The 18,070-nt window shown below is 44.7% G+C and overlaps 1 protein-coding gene across 3 annotated transcripts in view; it reads left to right on the forward strand.

Moving 5' to 3' along the window:
* Positions 1-11,376: 11,376 nt before the first annotated feature.
* CCDC113 (coiled-coil domain containing 113) overlaps positions 11,377-18,070 on the forward strand; it is a 32,271-nt gene continuing 25,577 nt past the window's right edge. For 2 of the 3 annotated variants that reach the window (XM_006072603.4, XM_044931942.2), the window contains exons 1-3: positions 11,377-11,564; positions 15,489-15,615; positions 16,714-16,875. In XM_006072603.4, coding sequence (XP_006072665.1) covers positions 11,464-11,564; positions 15,489-15,615; positions 16,714-16,875 — 390 coding nt within the window. In that variant the 5' untranslated portion in view covers positions 11,377-11,463. Of the gene's footprint in view, positions 11,619-15,488; positions 15,616-16,713; positions 16,876-18,070 lie in introns of all 3 variants that reach the window. The other variant, XM_044931943.2, reaches the window with a different exon arrangement.

The following is an 18,070-nucleotide window of genomic DNA, read 5'->3' on the forward strand; positions in this document are numbered from 1 at the left end:
AAAGCTCTCTTGAGTCAGCCCGGGATGGGTTCGGGGGTGGGGGTTGTGCAAGATTCATTAATTAAAGCAAAGGCTGAAGAGGAGGTGCTGGGAAAGAGCCTTAAAATAGGGATCTGGGGACCCCTTGGGCCTCTGGGCGGGGGGGCGAGTTTGGGCTAATAAAAGGATTTTGTCACCCATTGAGCTTCATTAGTGACTTAAAAAAATTTTTTTTTGACCATGTGACATGTGGAATCTTAGTTCCCTGATCAGGGATTGAACCCATGTCCCCTGCATTGAAAGCACAGAGTCTTAATCACCGGACCACCAGGGAGACCCCTAGTGACCTTTTATTTAAAAGATCTTGTAAGTATAGTTATTTTCTTATTTGGCTTCAGGGCCACCTGTGAGGTAGAAGGAACTGGTATAAATATGTCCATTTCTCAGATGAGGAAATCGAGGCCTGGCGAGATCAGATCATTTATCTGAGATGCAGGTTAGTAGCTGAGGGCAATGTCCTCTCAGCCTGGTCCATCACCTCTCCTTGCCTCCTGGTACAGGAGGTTACCTCTGAGGTCATGCAGAGTGGCTGGCAGAGGACTGAGATCATTTGTGGGCAAAAGGGAAACAAACAGAGCCACATGCAAGAAGGAAGAAGGAGCCTGTGGGTACCCTCAATGCTCCCAACACACAGAGTAGAGGACTCCCGACATCAGCAGTCCCTCCCTGCCACCATCAGTTCTGCCAGCAACCTTTGGGGGAGGCGGGCAATGTCTCTTCACTTCAAGGGAGGCTCAGGGAGACTGAGTAACTTGTTCAGGTTACACGGCTAGTGGGAGATAGAAGAGGGAGCGGGGTGGTTGGCTTTGGACTCCAGATCCAGTCCCCCCTCCTCATCCTGTCATTCAGTGGAACTCAGAGGATAGAGGCTGAAACCAAGACTGAGAGAAATCCTGACTTACAGACAGACACCCCCAAGTTACTCTGAGGCTTTGAGGTTTACGAAGCATTATGACACTCACATCTTTATCACACTCTCTGTCCCTTCTTTTGTGGTTGATTAGGACAGACTTCACATGTGCATCAGCAGGACAGAGGTGACACATTCAACTGGGTCGCTGAGGACAGTGTAATCAAAGTTCTCTTTATTAAGGTGAAGGCAGGACGTAAGGAAACCAGCAAGAACTGCTGCTGGACCTGCAGTGGCAGGGCGCTGTCATCTCCTGTAGCCGGAGGGGCGAGTAGGGGGAGTGATGACTAGACCCAGGAGGAACAGTGCTATATGAAGAAGGGACAGGGAACCTTCGGTGGAGACAGACAGCTCGTGCTGACCTGGAAGACAAGGAGCTGGAAAATACACATCCCAACTCTACCCACTCCGCGCCCTCCAGTCTCCTGCCTGTGCCTTCGATTTGCTGAGCCCAACCCCAACCCAGAAGGCAGGGGGGCCTGATTCTATCGGCTACATGGGTCAGTCCCCCAGGGCACAGAGGGGGATGGAAACGGTGGGGAGTGGCTATGGTGGGGGGGGGGGAGGGTGGAGCAGGGTGGGGAGCAAATAGAAGAGATCTAGCACAGCATGTGGAGAAGAAAATGGAGAAGGAAATGGCAACCCACTCCAGTGTTCTTGCCTGGAGAATCCCAGGGACGGGGGAGCCTGGTGGGCTGCCATCTATGGGGTCACACAGAGTCGGACACGACTGAAGTGACTTAGCAGCAGCAGCACAGCATGTGATGCAAGCAGATCAATAGTCATCAGCCCCAGGGCCTTTGTTGGAGTTACTGGGTAAAAGTTCACTCTCTTTGCTGGAGTTGCTCAGCTGGTAGGATTTAAACCTGGTGCTATTGATGATGTTGCTGCCACATAAGAAGAGTGAAGATTCAGAACAAAGCCAACAGAGGAAAAGTAAGGCCAGAAGAGATGAAGGAGGTTGGTATCTTGATGGCATAATTGTGTCCCTGGATCCAGCCATGCCTGAAGGTGGAAAGCACCCTTAGGGCCAAAGGATTTTGTTTTGTGTAAGCAGCTTGGAGTTGGGATTCTTTCATTTGTACCAGAAAGGGTTCTGACTGATACACAGCTGCCTGCAGGCACTCAGGGATGAAGGCAGCTCAGAATGGAGATCTTCCTGGGCCATGAGGGATAGTTTGTGAGCACCACTCGTTGGGGGCAGGGAATACAAGATTGAGAAGTTGTCTCTAAGGGCAGCAGCCTCTGTGTGAAGCCATGACAATCACCAACATCTTGTGTAATCATACTCTCACTTGCCAGCTGCAGTTCTCTGTGCTTGACATACATCAAATGGTGCCACCCTCTCCCAAATCCTCTGGGGGTGGTACATGCCCATTTTACAGATGAGAAAACTGAGGCATAGAGATATTAAGTCACTTGCAGAGACAGAATTTGAAACCAGGATATCTGACTTTTCCTTTTTTTTTTTTAGCCACACCGTGTGGCTTGTGGGATTTTAGTTTCCTGACCAGGGATAGAACCCCTGCCACCTGCAGTGGAAGTGTGGAGTCCTAACCACTAGACCAGCCTGGTTCTTCTTAACCACCTTCCCCACCCCACTGTCCTAAAACTTCCCCAAATAAAACAGAGTAAAACCCCAATGTATCAAGATATAAGACAGATATTAGCAAAGTTGCTCTGAGGGTGGGGGTCAAGATCGGGATTCAGAGAAGACAGAGCTGCGCTGAGACTCACCATCACTGTGGAATTCTCTTTTCCTCTTCATTTGAGCACCATAGTAGAGGGCTATTAGGGAGTATGCTGGGGAGGTAGAGAAGTAATTTAGACCCATATTCGGGAAAAACCTCAAATGTAGACTTTTGGTGTAACAGTCTAATGTGGATACAATTATATTTGCATCATATTCTTTTTTTAAAAAACTATTGATTTGTTACATGTAAACACTTAAACACCCACTGCAATATGTACAACCCCCACCCCCACTTTTTGGACATATTTTCTCCTCCTCCTTTTCCTTGTTCTTCTCCTTCTTCCCTTTAAAGATTGAAGGATGAATTGTCTTCTAAAAGAAACTAGGACTATTTGGAGAAATGGCTGTTTCTAGATTTGGGTAAGGGAAATGTAGATGAACATCTAGTTTTCCAGAAACTAAGCAACCACACAGAAAATGGTGCAGATATGTCAAAAGGATGAAGGAATCAGTTTGAAGGGGCTCCCACTGGCCAAATTTGGGATAATTTGAGCATTAAATTAAATAAAGCCGTGAACTTCCAGATGTTCAAGCTGGTTTTAGAAAAGGCAGAGGAACAAGAGATCAAATTGCCAACATCAGCTGGATCATTGAAAAAGCAAGAGAGTTCCAGAAAAACATCTATTTCTGTTTTATTGACTATGCCAAAGCCTTTGACTGTGTGGATCACAATAAACTGTGGAAAATTCTGAAAGAGATGGGAATACCAGACCACCTGACCTGCCTCTTGAGAAACCTATATGCAGGTCAGGAAGCAACAATTAGAACTGACATGGAACAACAGACTGGTTCCAAATAGGAAAAGGAGTCAAGGCTGCATATTGTCACCCTGCTTATTTAACTTATATGCAGAGTACATCATGAGAAATGCTAGGCTGGAAGAAGCACAAGCTGGAATCAAGATTTCCGGGGGAAATATCAATAACCTCAGATATGCAGATGACACCACCCATATGGCAGAAAGTGAAGAGGAACTAAAAAGCCTCTTGATGAAAGGGAAAGAGGAGAGTGAAAAAGTTGGCTTAAAGCTCAACATTCAGAAAACTAAGATCATGGCGTCTGGTCCCATCACTTCATGGCAAATAGATGGGGAAACAGTGGAAACAGTGTCAGACTTTATTTTTTTGGGCTCCAAAATCACTGCAGATGGTGATTGCAGCCATGAAATTAAAAGACACTTACTCCTTGGAAGAAAAGTTATGACCAACCTAGATAGCATATTGAAAAGCAGAGACATTACTTTGCCAACAAAGGGCCATCTAGTCAAGGCTATGGTTTTTCCTGTGGTCATGTATGGATGTGAGAGTTGGACTGTGAAGAAAGCTGAGTGCCGAAGAATTGATGCTTTTGAACTGTGGTGTTGGAGAAGACTCTTGAGAGTCCCTTGGACTGCAAGGAGATCCAACCAGTCCATCCTAAAGGAGATCAGTCCTGGGTGTTCATTGGAAGGACTGATGCTAAAGCTGAAACTCCAATACTTTGGCCACCTCATGCAAAGAGCTGACTCATTGGAAAAGACTCTGATGCTGGGAGGGATTGGGGGCAGGAGGAAGAGGGGACGACAGAGGATGAGATGGCTGGATGGCATCACTAACTCGATGGACATGAGTTTGGGTGAACTCTGGGAGTTGGTGTTGGACAGGGAGGCCTGGCGTGCTGCGATTCATGGGGTTGCAAAAAGTCGGACATGACTGAGCGACTGAACTGAACTGAAGGGATTACAAATCATAGAATAAAAGAATTCATTGGTCCATATGGATATAAATAAATAAAATACAATCTTGACTAATAAATGTAAGATTCTTAAGATTAGAAAAATCACCATTTGGCAGCTGTCTCTGTAACACTTTGTTCAGGCAAGAATTACCAGTGATGGTGGGTGAGAGTACAATGAGAAATAGAGTATTTACAGACATAAATTATCTCTCCACAAAATGCTTATAAAGGACAGAGAAATTCAGTAACTTTAAAGCAGAGAAACCTGGCAGGCACCACTCTAGTCAAGTGACCAAAATTGAAATCACACACTATCAAATGCCTCCTGACACATTGTACCGAGAATGGCGTATCGTTTCTGTGGTTTTCCTGCCCAAGATACAGAACCTGAATCTAATCATGGCGAAACACCAGACAAGCCCAAACTGAGGAGCACAGATCAAAATAATTGGCCTCAACTCTTTATAAATGTCAAGGTCACAAAAGACAAAGACCAAGGAACTGTTCCCATACAGAGGAAACTGAAGACACATGACCACTAAATGCAGTTCTGGACCAGAAGAATTCACGTGTCTATTTTACTAAAAAGACATTAGTGAGGCAATTGGCAAAACTTTAAATAAGATCCCCATATTAGATAACAGTATGAAATCAATGTCAATGTTTTGATTAACATTATCTTATAAGATAATATCCTTGCTTTTAGGAAACACACCCTGAAATATTTAGGGATAAAGAAGCATATGGGGTCTGTAACTACTCTCAAACATTTCAAGAAAAATGTTTGGGTAAGGAAAATATAGATGAATCTCTACTTTGTTTTATATATATATTTATATGGAGAGAGGGGCTTCCCTTATAGCTCAGTTGGTAAAGAATCCTCCTGCAATGCAGGAGACCCCGGTTCAATTCCTGGGTCAGGAAGATTTCCCTGGAGAAGGGCTAGGCTACCCACCCCAGTATTCTTGGATTTCCCTGTGGCTCAGTTGGTAAAGAATCCGCCTGCAATACGGGTCACCTGGGTTCGATCCCTGGGATGGGAAGATCCCCTGGAGAAGGGAAAGGTTACTCACTCCAGTATTATGGCCTGCAGAATTCCAGGGACTGTATAGTTCATGGGGTCGCAAAGAGTTGGACACAACTGAACGACTTTCACTTTCACATGGAGAGAGAGGTGAATGATTAAGAAAACGTAGTGAGATGTTAATATTTGGAGAAGGTAGAAAATCTGGGCAAAAGGTGTATGGTAATTTTTTATTGTATTTTGCAGCTGAATTTATTTCAAAATCAAAATTTAAAAATAGCACAATATTGGGATTTCCCTGGTAATCCAGGGAATCCTGGTAATCCAGGTTAAAACTCTGTGCTTCCACTGCAGGGGGCACAAGTTTGATCCCTGGTGGGGGAACTAAGGTCCCAAATGCCTTGAAATGTAACCAAAATAATAATAATAATAATAGTGCTGTATTAAAAATATACTTCATAGAGTGGGATTATTATTGTGATCCCCAAATGGGTAACTTATGATCCGAGGCTAGCGTCTGGGATAATATAGGCAAATTCATCAAAAATACTATTTTATTAGATAAAATAAGTTCACTGTTGGTTTGTTAAATCTGAAGGTTATAATTTGTTTTCAGTCCATTACTAATCATAAATTAAAAAGTACATAATTGAAAAAACTTGAAAGGTGTACATGCAATAAAGTACAATTTTATATTGTGCTGTGTGTATGCTAAGTCGCTTCAGTCATGTCTGACTCTTTGTGACCCTGTGGACCCATAGCCCATGAGGCCCCTCTGTCCACAGGATTCTCCAGGCAAAGAATACTGGAGTGGGTTGCCATGCCCTCCTCCAGGGGATCTTCCTGATCCAGGGATTGAACTCACATCTCTTGTCTCTTGCTTAAGCAGGCAGGTTCTCTGCCACTGGTGCCACCTGGGAATCCCACAGTTTTATATTATGCATATGTAAATTTTGCAAGCTTGACTACCATTGATACTTACCCATTATTTAATCCTCTCAGGACCCTGACCAAGTGGGCATGATTATCTTCATTTTACAGAGAAGGAATCTGAGGAAGGTCACACACTAGCAAGGGGTAGGATCCAGATTCAAAGCACTGTCTTTTGAATTCCAAAGCCAGTGTTTTTAAACACTCTGCTATGCAAATTATTGGGCTTCCCTGGTGGCTCAGAGGTTAAAGCATCTGCCTGCAATGTGGGAAACCTGGGTTCTATCCCTGGGTCGGGAAGATCTCCTGGAGAAGGAAATGGTAACCCACTCCAGTATTCTTGCCTGGAGAATCCCACGGATGAAGGAGCCTGGTAGACTACAGTCCACGGGGTTGCAAAGAGTCGGACACGACTGAGTGAATTCACCTTCATGCAAATTATTGAGGCTATTGTCATCAACAGACATCAATTGAGTACCAGCTACTTTAGCTCCTCATGCCTCAGTTTCCTCATCGGTAAACTGGAATCATAGTAACACTTTTATCAAGACACTTGAAATGCTCAGAATAGTTCCTGTACACTCATGTGTGAATAATTATTAGTACCTACAATGCCTAAGGCACTGGGATCACCATGAGATCTAAGATTCTATTCTCCACTCCCAGGCTACTCCCCACAAAAGTAAACAGCCACCAGAAGCATCTCACATTGAGGACCAGCCTGTGGATATCTGGTCCAGGGAACCAGGTAGAGGGACACCTTGGAGGGAGTGGCCTCAGCCAATAGGACACTGAGATAGGCCTGCTGACATCACTCCTCAGTCTGGAAGAAGCAACTGCCTTTGTTTGGCAGCAGTCCTCATGGTGACTGACTCCCCAGGCAACGTAGCATATGTCTAACAGAACGCCTGCCCCAACCCACAACAGGTCTCCTCTGTCACCATCAGTGCCATGGTCTGGGTGAATGAGACTTGTCCTTCTGCCTGGAGATCTCCCCACTGGCCTTGCAGGCCCCTGCCAGGATCAGTCAGGATCCAACCAGAAGAGAAACCACTTCTAGCATATGAAAAGCACATGACTGCAGGGACTTAGATACACACACGTTGAAAGAGTGGAAGGGAGCCAAAGAGCCGCTGAGAGTAGGAAGTTTTGGCCTCCTCACGGCTGGAGGGGCAAGGGGGCAGGTGATGTCACTGGAGACCAGGGCTATGGTCACCTGCAGAAGCTGCAACCACAGATGGCCTGTCCCCTGGAGGCTGCGGAAGAGATGTGGCCAAAACTTGGAAAAAACCTTGGTGCTGGGGAAGATTGAGGGCAGGAGGAGAAGGGGACAACAGAGGATGAGATGATTGGATGGCATCCCTGACTCAATGGAGACAAGTTTGAGCAAGCTCCAGGAGATAGTGAAGGTCAGGGAAGCCTGGTGTGCTGCAGTCCACAGGGTCGCAGAGTCAGACACAACTTAGTGACTGAACAACAAAGGCAGAGAGAGAGGAGAACTCCATCCTCCCACCTCCAGCTCCCACCCCTGTGCCCCAAGCTTCTTCCTTTCACCTGTCCACTGGGCTCCAGACAGGGCCCTCCAGCTGCCCTGGGAGCCTAGGAAATGCAGACTGAATAGCTCATTGTCACCCCCTGCCCCACCCCACCCCTACAGATGAAAGGGAAGGAATAGATCTCAGGGCACAAGGGCCAAGACTAGCCCATGGCTTTTCCACCTTGGCATTCCAACAGCTCATCCAGTGCCTGGCACACACCCAGGCTTCATAAACATGTGAACAAATGACTGACCGTTGGGGCAGGAATGCACAGTGCCCTATGTCACTGAATGTTTGAAAAAGTGAGCGACAGTGAAAGTCACTCAGTCGTGTCCGACTCTTTGTGACTCCATGGACTGTATAGTCCATGGAATTCTCCAGGCCAGAATACCCACTCTCCAGAGTGGGTAGCCGTTCCCTTCTCCAGGGGATCTTCCCAACCCAGGGATTGAACAGGTCTCCCGCATTGCAGGCGGATTCTTTACCATTGCAGGCTCATTCTTTCCTAGAGCCATAAGGAAAGCCCAAAACATCTGGTAAAACTGGCAGTATCAACTAATATTGACTAATGCTGAACCAACTATGACCCAGCAATTGCATTCCTAAGTACGTACTTAACATAAATGTGTACACACGTTCCCGGAAGACTTTTACTAATGGTAAATGTTCCTAGCGGTGCTTATGACAATAGCCTCGTACTGGAAACCCCTCCAAAGCTCATGGACAATGGTATGGATAAACACAATGGAATATCATGCAGCCACGGTAATGAGTGATCTATAACTACCCACATCAACGCAGTTGGCTCTCATCAACAGGACAGCGAGGGAAAGCAGCCAGACACAGAGGCGTATGTGCTGCACAATTCCATTTGTATAAATAGAAAAACAGGCCACACTAATGTCTGCTTCTGAAGTCAGAGTCCTGGTTGAAGCTTAATCCTTTGGATGGATCTGATCCTATGATTCTGAAGTCAAAATGCAGAGGCTACAAAAATGCCAGGCAGGGGGCAGCATCCACATGGAGATGCTGAAGTCTGTAGGAAGAAGTGGTCCTGGAAAACAAAGGGCGAGGGTGACCTCTGGACTTTGAGCCTCTCCGAGACCTTTTCTGTTTGTAGCTACCTAGATTAGCGGACACATTCTCCTTTCTTCCCCAAGAAGAAATGCCTCTCTCTGAATCAGGTTTCCCAACCTCAACACTATTGATATTTTGATATAAATATTTGTTAGGGGAGCTTGTCCTGTGCCTTGAAGAGTGTTTAACAGAATTCAGCAAGTCCCCCACATACAAACCTTCAAGTTGCAGACTTTCATGTCCAATCATGTAAGTTAGTTCACATGTCTGCCATACATTGTCATGTACATGCATCCTCTACAAGTGTGGTTGTGCTGTGGCATACTTGACTGTCCTGTGTTTGTCTGTTTTTTACACATTGCTCAGACGCTCAGTCATGTCCGACTCTTTGGCCTCCCCACAGACTGTAGTCCTCCACTTTATCCCTGAGATTCTTCTGGCAAGAATCCTGGAGTGGAGTGTTATTTCCTCCTCCAGGGGATCTTCCCGACCCAGGAATCAAACTCTCATCTCTTGCATTGACAGGTAGGTTCTTCACCACTAGCACCACCTGGGAAGCCCCTTATTATGTATTACTTGTGTATAAAGTATTAATATTATAAATCCATTACAGTACTGTATAGCCGATTGTGTTAATTGGGTACCTAGGCTAACTTTGTTGGACTTATGAACGCCCTCTTGGAATGGAACTCATTCATATGTAGGGGAATTACTGTAGTGGGTGGAAAAGCATCCCTAAAAATTTATGTCCATCTGGAATCTCAGAATGTGACCTTGTTTGAAATAATGATCCTTGCATGTCCTTATACAAAGAGGAGAGGCCACACAAGACACAAGGAAGAAGGCCATGTGAAGAGGTAGGAAGAGATTGGAGCAACAGAGTTACAGGGCAAGGAATGCCAGGGATTGCTGGGAAACATCAAAAGCTAGATAGGATTCTTCCCTAGAGCCTTCCAAGGGAGCCTGGCCTTGACAACCTCTTGATTTTGGACTCCTAGCCTCCAATATTGTGAGACAACAAATTTTTGTTTGTGGCAATTTGTTATGGCAGCCTTGGGAAACTAATTGCAAGCACTATCTCTGACTTCTAAACTTCGGAAGTCAAAGGTACCATTTTCAGTTATAACAAACAAAAATTTCTCCACATACTGAAGAATGTGTATAAAGTATTAATTGTGTATATGGGGATGTGTATATGTGTATGTGGGGATGCAAAATAGTTGCCCCTCAGCTCTCGTTAAGAACTGCTAAGCTAATGGGGCAAAAATGGTGAGAGGACCAAGCAGCGTGGTCCAGGTGAAAGTCTAATGGTGAACGGTGAAAGTCACTCAGTCATGTCTGAGTCTTTGTGACCCCCTGGACTATACAGTCCATGGAATTTGCCAAGCCAGAATACTGGAGTGGGTAGCCTTTCCCTTCTCCAGGGAATCTTCCCAACCCAGGATTGGAACCCAGGTCTCCCACATTGCAGGCTGATTCTTTACCAGCTGAGCCACAGGGAAGCCCAAGAATACTGCAGGGGGTTGGGTAAGCCTATCCCTTCTCCAGGGGATCTTCCCCACCCCGGAATTGAACCTGGGTCTCCCGCATTGTGGGCTGATTTTTTACCAACTGAGCTATCAGGAAAGCCCAGGCAACTCATCTAAGCTACTACATTCCTCAGTTTCCGGATCTGTAAGAGGAAGAGAACAACACCAACTTCCTAAGACTGTTTTGAGGGTGAAATGAGTTGATGACTATAAGGTGGTGTGAACCACAACACTGTCACCACCGTTACTTCAGGTCGCAGCAGTTAGTTTAGGGGCTATCTCCCCATTTAACCAGGAGCTCCTTGACATACTGAATAGTCTGCTCCATACATTCCCCCCATGATACTCAGGATCATATACTAATATGATCAATGCCTATTTAGAAATGTCTTGAGTTTATACCCATTTAATAATCAGCCAAGTTTTCCCCTTCCAGGAAGGCAGATTATTGGTATCTGAGAGAAGCTGCAGTGAATATGTATGAAGCTCCAGATGGTGAACAGAGTAGAGGCCTCACAGTGAGGTGGAAGAAGGAAGACACTCCTGCCAATTCAATGAACTTTCGGGGTCTCAATTTCTCCATTTGGAAATCGAGAATAGATACTATTACAAGGTTGTTGCAAGGATTTTTATAAACTATGCTCAACATGGTGCCAAGGGTATTAGTAACTGCTGAGCAAACAGCTGTTATTATCATCGTTTTAAGAATACTGTTGAAAAAGTAAACACGAATGCGCCTAGGTATCTAGTCCAAGGCCAGTGATCTCGCTTTGGTCTGCGCTGGGCTGGCCGAAGCGCTGGACTGGGCCTCGGGAAGCCCCGCCCCTCCACTACCGCGTTGGGTCGCCCTGGCAACGCACTGCTTGGTCGCAGCCCGAGTGACGCGGTCGCTGGTCCTCGGCGCTCTTGGCCACAACTCGGTATTGACCAGAGTAGCTTCGGCAGTGATGACGGACGACGACTCTGAGACTTCTGCCTCGGAGACACAGGCCCAGGAAGAGAGCGATCTTCCTGTTTTCCAGTTGTGTGGGCTGGTGGAAGAGCTCAGGTACCCGCCGGCCGGATTCTGAGGGTGGTCCCTACTCAGCGTGTGGGCTCCGAGGTTGGTCCAGCATGGAGATACTCCCAAGTCCACGCTGAACGCTGAGGAAACTGAGACCCGCACCCCCCAGCCCCCTCGCGCCCGCCCCCCCCCCCCCGCCCCCGCCAAAAAAAAGTGGTAAAGGCGCCTACCTTTGCTCTTTATTCCCGTGCCTCCACCTTCAGGGGACTAACAAGCCACTGATGTAGACAAAGATGCGAAGCCAAGAGGGTAATTGGTGAAGCTAGAGCTTCAGCCTGGTGGGTCTGTCTGGTGCCACGCTGTGTGCTTAGCCATTTCTCTATTGTGTGATGACAGCTTGGACCAGGTGACCTCTAAGTCCCTTTCCAATGCTAAGATTCTATAATAAAATTAAGGTGGAAGCAGATAGAAGGGAGGCTATTGAGATACTTTTAGTATGAAGCAACATACCTAAACCAGAGTATAAGTATAGAAGTGAACAGCAAAGAAGGACTAGCCCAAATTTCTATGTTTTTAGCAATCTGTTTTAATATCTACTATAGCAAGTAAATTGGATATCAAGTTCTATGAGGTAATTGAGGTTGGTTGTACAACTTACTGATTTCACATAGAACATCCTGGCCTGACAGTTGAATAGCTGTTACTGCAAAATGTTTATAAATAGTTTAGGTCAGAATTGAGGTATTATTACTAAAACAGCTACAATCTTGAGTGCTTATTATGTACCAAGTATTTGGCACATATGAACTAATATAATGACAAAATAACCCTAGTAAGATGGTGAGGAAACAGACACAGAAGTTAAGTCACTTTCTTACAGTCACACAGCTAGTCAGTGGTAGAGCTAAAATTAAGACTCAGATTGCACTATTGTATATAAACTACATAACTAATAAAAACCTACTGTATAGCACAGAGAAATCTATTCAGTGCTCTGTAATGACCTATATGGGAATAGAATAAAAAAGAATGGATATATGTATATCTATAACTGAGTTTGCTGTAAGCAGAAACTAACACAACTTTGTAAATCAACTATATTCCAATAAAAAATTAATAAAAAAAAAAGACTTTGGTGCAACTCCACAGCCTACACTGGGAACATGACATATGCTGAAAAAGAAAGATGCTTTGATGTATCAGGCTTTTCTGTTGAATCTTTCCCACTAATATTAAAATTCAGCCAAACAGGATTTTCAGCACAGTAAACAGATGTTTAGCTCAATAACATATGAAAATATCAAAGCTGTTCTCTCTCTTATATATACACTTACATACATATGTGTGTATTATATTGTTGCTGTTCAGTCTATAAGTTGTGTCCGACTTCTTTTGTGACCCCATGGAACAGAAGGAGTCTGGCGGGCTATAGTCCATGAGTGCATACTAAGTCACTTCAGTCATGTCCGACTCTTTGTGACCCTACAGTCCATAGGGAATTTCCCAGGCAAGACTACTAGAGGGAGTTACCATTTCCTTCCCCAGAGGATCCTCCCCACCTAGAAATTGCACTCACATTTCCTGCACTGGCTTATGGGTTCTTTACCATTGATGTATTATGTGAAAGTGAAAGTTGCTCAGTCGTGTCCGACTCTGCGACGCCATAGACTATATAATCCATGGGATTCTCCAGGCCAGAATATTGGAGTAGGTAGCCTTTTCCTTCTCCAGGGCATCTTCCCAACCCAGGGATCGAACTCAGGTCTCCCACATTGCAGGCAAATTCTTTACCAACTGAGCCACCAGGGAAGCCCTATACACTCATATGTAACATACGGGTATGTTATATAAGTTGAAAGGGTCACAATCTTGGCATATACAGGATATACTAGCTTTATCATCTCTAATGTTTAAAAACCATCTGTTCAAAGTCTTTTATAATAGACTTCTAGAGAATAATACTTCATCCATTGGGTGGCTGGAAATAAAAGAACTGAGAAATATAAACCAAAGTAAACCTCTGAAGATTGTGGATGTGTGTAACTTCAAGAATTCTGTAGTGGACTTCCCTGGTGGCCCAGTGGTTAAGAATATCCCTGCCAATTCAGGGGACACAGTTTTGATCCCTGGTCTGGGAAGATTCCAGAGAAGGCAATGGCACCCCACTCCAGTACTCTTACCTGGAAAATCCCATGGACGGAGGAGCCTGGTAGGCTGCAGTCCATGGGGTTGTGAAGAGTTGGACACGACTGAGCGACTTCCCTTTCACTTTTCACTTTCATGCATTGGAGCAGGAAATGGAAACCCACTCCAGTGTTCTTGACTGGAGAATCCCAGGGATGGGGGAGCCTGGTGGGCTTCCGTCTATGGGGTCGCACAGAGTCAGACACGACTTAAGCGACTTAGCAGCAGCAGCAGCAGCTGGGAAGATTCTGCATGCCACGGAGCAATTAAACCTGTGCGCCACAACTATGGAGCCTGTGCTCAAGAGCCCGAAAGCCACAATTACTGCTGTGCACCTAGAGCCTGTGCTTTGCAACAAAAGAAGCCAAGGCAGTCAGAAGCCCATGTACCACAACTGGAGGGAAGCCCCTTGCTGCAACTAGAGAAAGCCTGTTTGCAGCAACAAAGACCCAGTGCGGCCAAAAGTAAAATTTAAAAATAAAATATTCAGTATTAATTCAGAAGGCATTTCACAAATGGGTTAGAAGATATTTGAAGATGAGACTTGTACCATTTTTCAGTATATAGGCATATCTCATTTTATTGCATTTTGCTTTATTGTACCTTACAGACATTGTGTTTTTTACAAAACAAAGGTTTGTGGCAACTCTGCATTGAGCAAGCATATTGATGCCATTTTTTTCCAACAGCATTTGCTCATTTTGTGTCTCTGTCACATTTACATGATTTTTTGAAATATTTCAAGCTTTTTGTTTATATTATTATATTTGTTATGGTGATTTGTGGTCACTGATTTTTTTTTTTATGGCAAAACCAATACAATATTGTAATGTGGTCACTGATTTTTGATGCTACTATTGCAAAGATTATGACCTGCTGAAAGCTCAGATGATGGTTAGTGTTTTTTTAGCAATAAAGCATTGTTAATTAAAGTATGTACTTTTTTTAGACATAATGGCATGCACACTTAGTAGACTACAGTATAATGTAAACATAATTTTAATGCACCAAAAAAACAAAAAATTCATTTGACTCACTTTATTGCACTATTTACTTGATTGCAGTTGTTTGAAACTGAATCCATTATATCCCCAACGTATGCCTGTAATCCTAGTGCTCTGAACTTTATGGCTCATTGCTGCTGCTGCTAAGTCACTTCAGTCATGTCCGACTCTGTGCGACCCCATAGACGGCAGCCCACCAGGCTCCCCCATCCCTGGGATTCTCCAGGCAAGAACACTGGAGTTGCCATTTCCTTCTCCAATGCATGAAAGTGAAAAGTGAAAGTGAAGTCGCTCAGTCGTGTCCAACTCTTAGCGACCCCATGGACTGCAGCCTACCAGGCTCCTCCGTCCATGGGATTTTCCAGGTAAGAGTACTGGAGTGGGGTGCCATTGCCTTCTCTGTATGGCTCACTAGATGTATATTAAAAAAATATATAGAATATGTAAATAGCATTTACTGTGAGCCAGGCACTGTCCCAGAGTCTTTGCTTTCCTTATCACAACCCTTAAAGATAGGTGCTATTATTATTCCCATTTTACAGATGAGGAAAGCAAGGCACCAAAAGGTTAAGTATCTTACAAGGTCATACAAAGCTGCTGCTGCTGCTGCTAAGTCGCTTCTGTCATGTCTGACCCTGTGGACCCCATAGACAGCCCACCAGGCTCCCCGATCCCTGGGATTCTTCAGGCAAGAACACTGCTAGCAAGTGTTAAATACTAGGTACTTGGAATTTAAACTCCAGTTGGTGGAACTTTCTCAAGGGCACCCTCTGTTTTGCAGCTATGGAAACTCTGCTCTCAAAACTGAGACAGAGATGTTTGAAAAATATTACAATAAACTGGAGCCCAGGGATCAGCAACTTCCACGATTATCAGAAGTCAAAATAACAGGAGCAGAAATTGCACAGGTATGCAAGGGAGATCTAAGAATTCTTTAAAGCTCTTTGCCCCTTTAGATGCAAGTAACATTTGTTATCTGCCTTTGCTGTGCCCTTCTTGGCCAAGTGGCATATGACTTTCTCCCTGTTCTAAATTTGGTTCTTTTCCCTCCAAGGTTTCTCTTTAGATTAGGATTGACATATATATACTACCATGTGTAAAATAGATTGCTAGCAGGAATCTGCTGTATAGCACAGGGAGCTCAGCTCAGTGCTCTGTGGTGAACTAGAGGGGTGGGGTGGAAAGGGTGAGAGGGAAGCCCAAGAGGGAGGGGATATATGTATACACAGAACTGATTCACTTCATTGCACAGCAGAAACTAACACAATATTATAAAGCAATTATACTCCACTAAAAAAAAAAAAAGGGAAGCTGACTCAAAAAAAATAGTACAGGGTAGGGGTCTATCTTTTGAGGATCAAACAGTGCCATCTTCAGGTCCACACATTTCCTGGGTCACCTGCTTTTGACCTTAGGCTTCATTGCCCTGTTGTTGCTGTTCAGTCGATTAGTTGCATTCTACTCTTTGCGACCCCATGGTCTGCAGCATGCCAGGCTTCCCTGTCCTTCACTATCTCCCAGAGTTTGCTCAAACTCATGTCCGTTGAGTTGGCGATGTCATCCAACCATGTCAATGCTTAGGAAATCCAACACTGTTGTCTTGTTTTTTTTGCTGAAAACCATGCCCCCAAGTGCATTTTCTCTTTTATATCCAGCTCAGGAAGCACTGAGCTCCAGGCTTTCCCTGACACTGATTTGATTGCTAGTCTATAGCAATTTACTTTACTTCAGGGTTTCCCCACACTCAAGACACTTCCCTTTAACTTATTTTCAGTTCATTGTCAAGCATAGACCTTTGAAGTATTTTGTGCAGTACCTTAGGTTGACTTGTGAAATGAACATCACCTTGGGCCCAGTGTCCAGCATCATTTTTCATGGAGTTGGTTTGCTCTGGCCATCATTCAGCATTATTTCTAGCATGTTCGAGTGGTTGTCTTGATACCCACCTTGGGCTGCTTTCTTACCAGTTCCTACTTGACAATGGCTTTGTACTGCTTGTGTTACAGTTACGAAGCAGGCGTAAATCCAAGTCCCGCATGGGCATGGAACGTGTGATGGGCCTCAGTGTGGACCAAAAATTGGAACTTGTCCAAAAGGAGCTGGAAGACACAAAGGATGAGATCAGGCACATGAGAGCGAACGCTGAGCGCGACCTACAGCATCATGAGGTAGACCTTCCAGTGGGCTGTCCTCCCTGGGCTCCCCGCTTCTGCCTCGGCAAGAAGTATCTTTAGTACGTTCATATGATTGTTGGTGCTTTGAGAGAAACACACTCGGATAAAATAAACTGAGGACCTACCTTTAAGGAACTTACCACTTGCTTGAGGGGATATCAAATTTTAAACTTTTGGTCTTTCCTGGTATTCCAGTGTTAAGAATCTGCCTTCCAATGCAGGGGACACAGGTTCAATCCCTAGTCTGGGAAGATTCCATGGGCCACGGAGCAGCTAAGCCCCTGCGCCACAACTACTGAAGCCCTAGGGCTCCAGAGCCTGTGCTCCATTGAGAAGCCAGTTGCACTGCAACTAGAGAGAAGCCTCTGCTTGCCGCAACTACGGAGAGCCCTCATGCAGCAGCAAAGACCCAGCACAACTAAAAATAAATAAATAAATAAAATTTAAAAAATTTTTTAAACTCTTTAAGTGAAAAATTTCAAAATACACAAATGCAGAGAAGCTAGCACAGTGAACCCTTGTGCATTCAACATCTGCACAAAGCAGTCATCAACATGTGGCTGCTCTTGTTCCCTCCGTATCCCTACCAACTTCCCACTTGTAACTGGCCACTGGGTATTATGAAGGGGATCTTATAGATACTGTTTATCTGTGAATATTTCAATACATGTTTCTAAGATATGGATTCTTTAAAAAAAAAGCCGTAATCAATAACCATCAGTTCAGTTCAGTTGCTCAGTCATGTCCAACTCTTTGAGACCCCATGAACCGCAGCAAGCCAGGCCTCCCTGTCCATCACCAACTCCCGGCGATTACCCAAACTCATGTCCATTGAGTCAGTGATGCCATCCAACCATAAATGCTCTTAAAAATTCAGAATAATTCCTTAATGATATACAGGGCTTGAGGTTTAAGTCAGTGAGTCGAGTGAAAAATCCCTTGTCACCCTCCATGGGCTGCATCCATGACCCATATGGTTCACGTCATATGGGAGACCAAGGTGGTCAGTTTTCCAACAGGGAAGAAACATCACTGTTCATTTGGTTGCCAATAGGCTGAAGTGGCTGGCTTGCATTTGATAGTCATCTTGTATGAAAAAAATAGATGTTTCTGTTCTATTTCTAAATTTTTTCCATTTCTAATGGAGGCATCATATTCATTTCCTTGAAAGGGACAGATAGTGAACTCA

Source organism: Bubalus bubalis, chromosome 18 (genome assembly GCF_019923935.1).
Source record: "Bubalus bubalis isolate 160015118507 breed Murrah chromosome 18, NDDB_SH_1, whole genome shotgun sequence".
Classification (NCBI taxonomy): domain Eukaryota; kingdom Metazoa; phylum Chordata; class Mammalia; order Artiodactyla; family Bovidae; genus Bubalus; species Bubalus bubalis.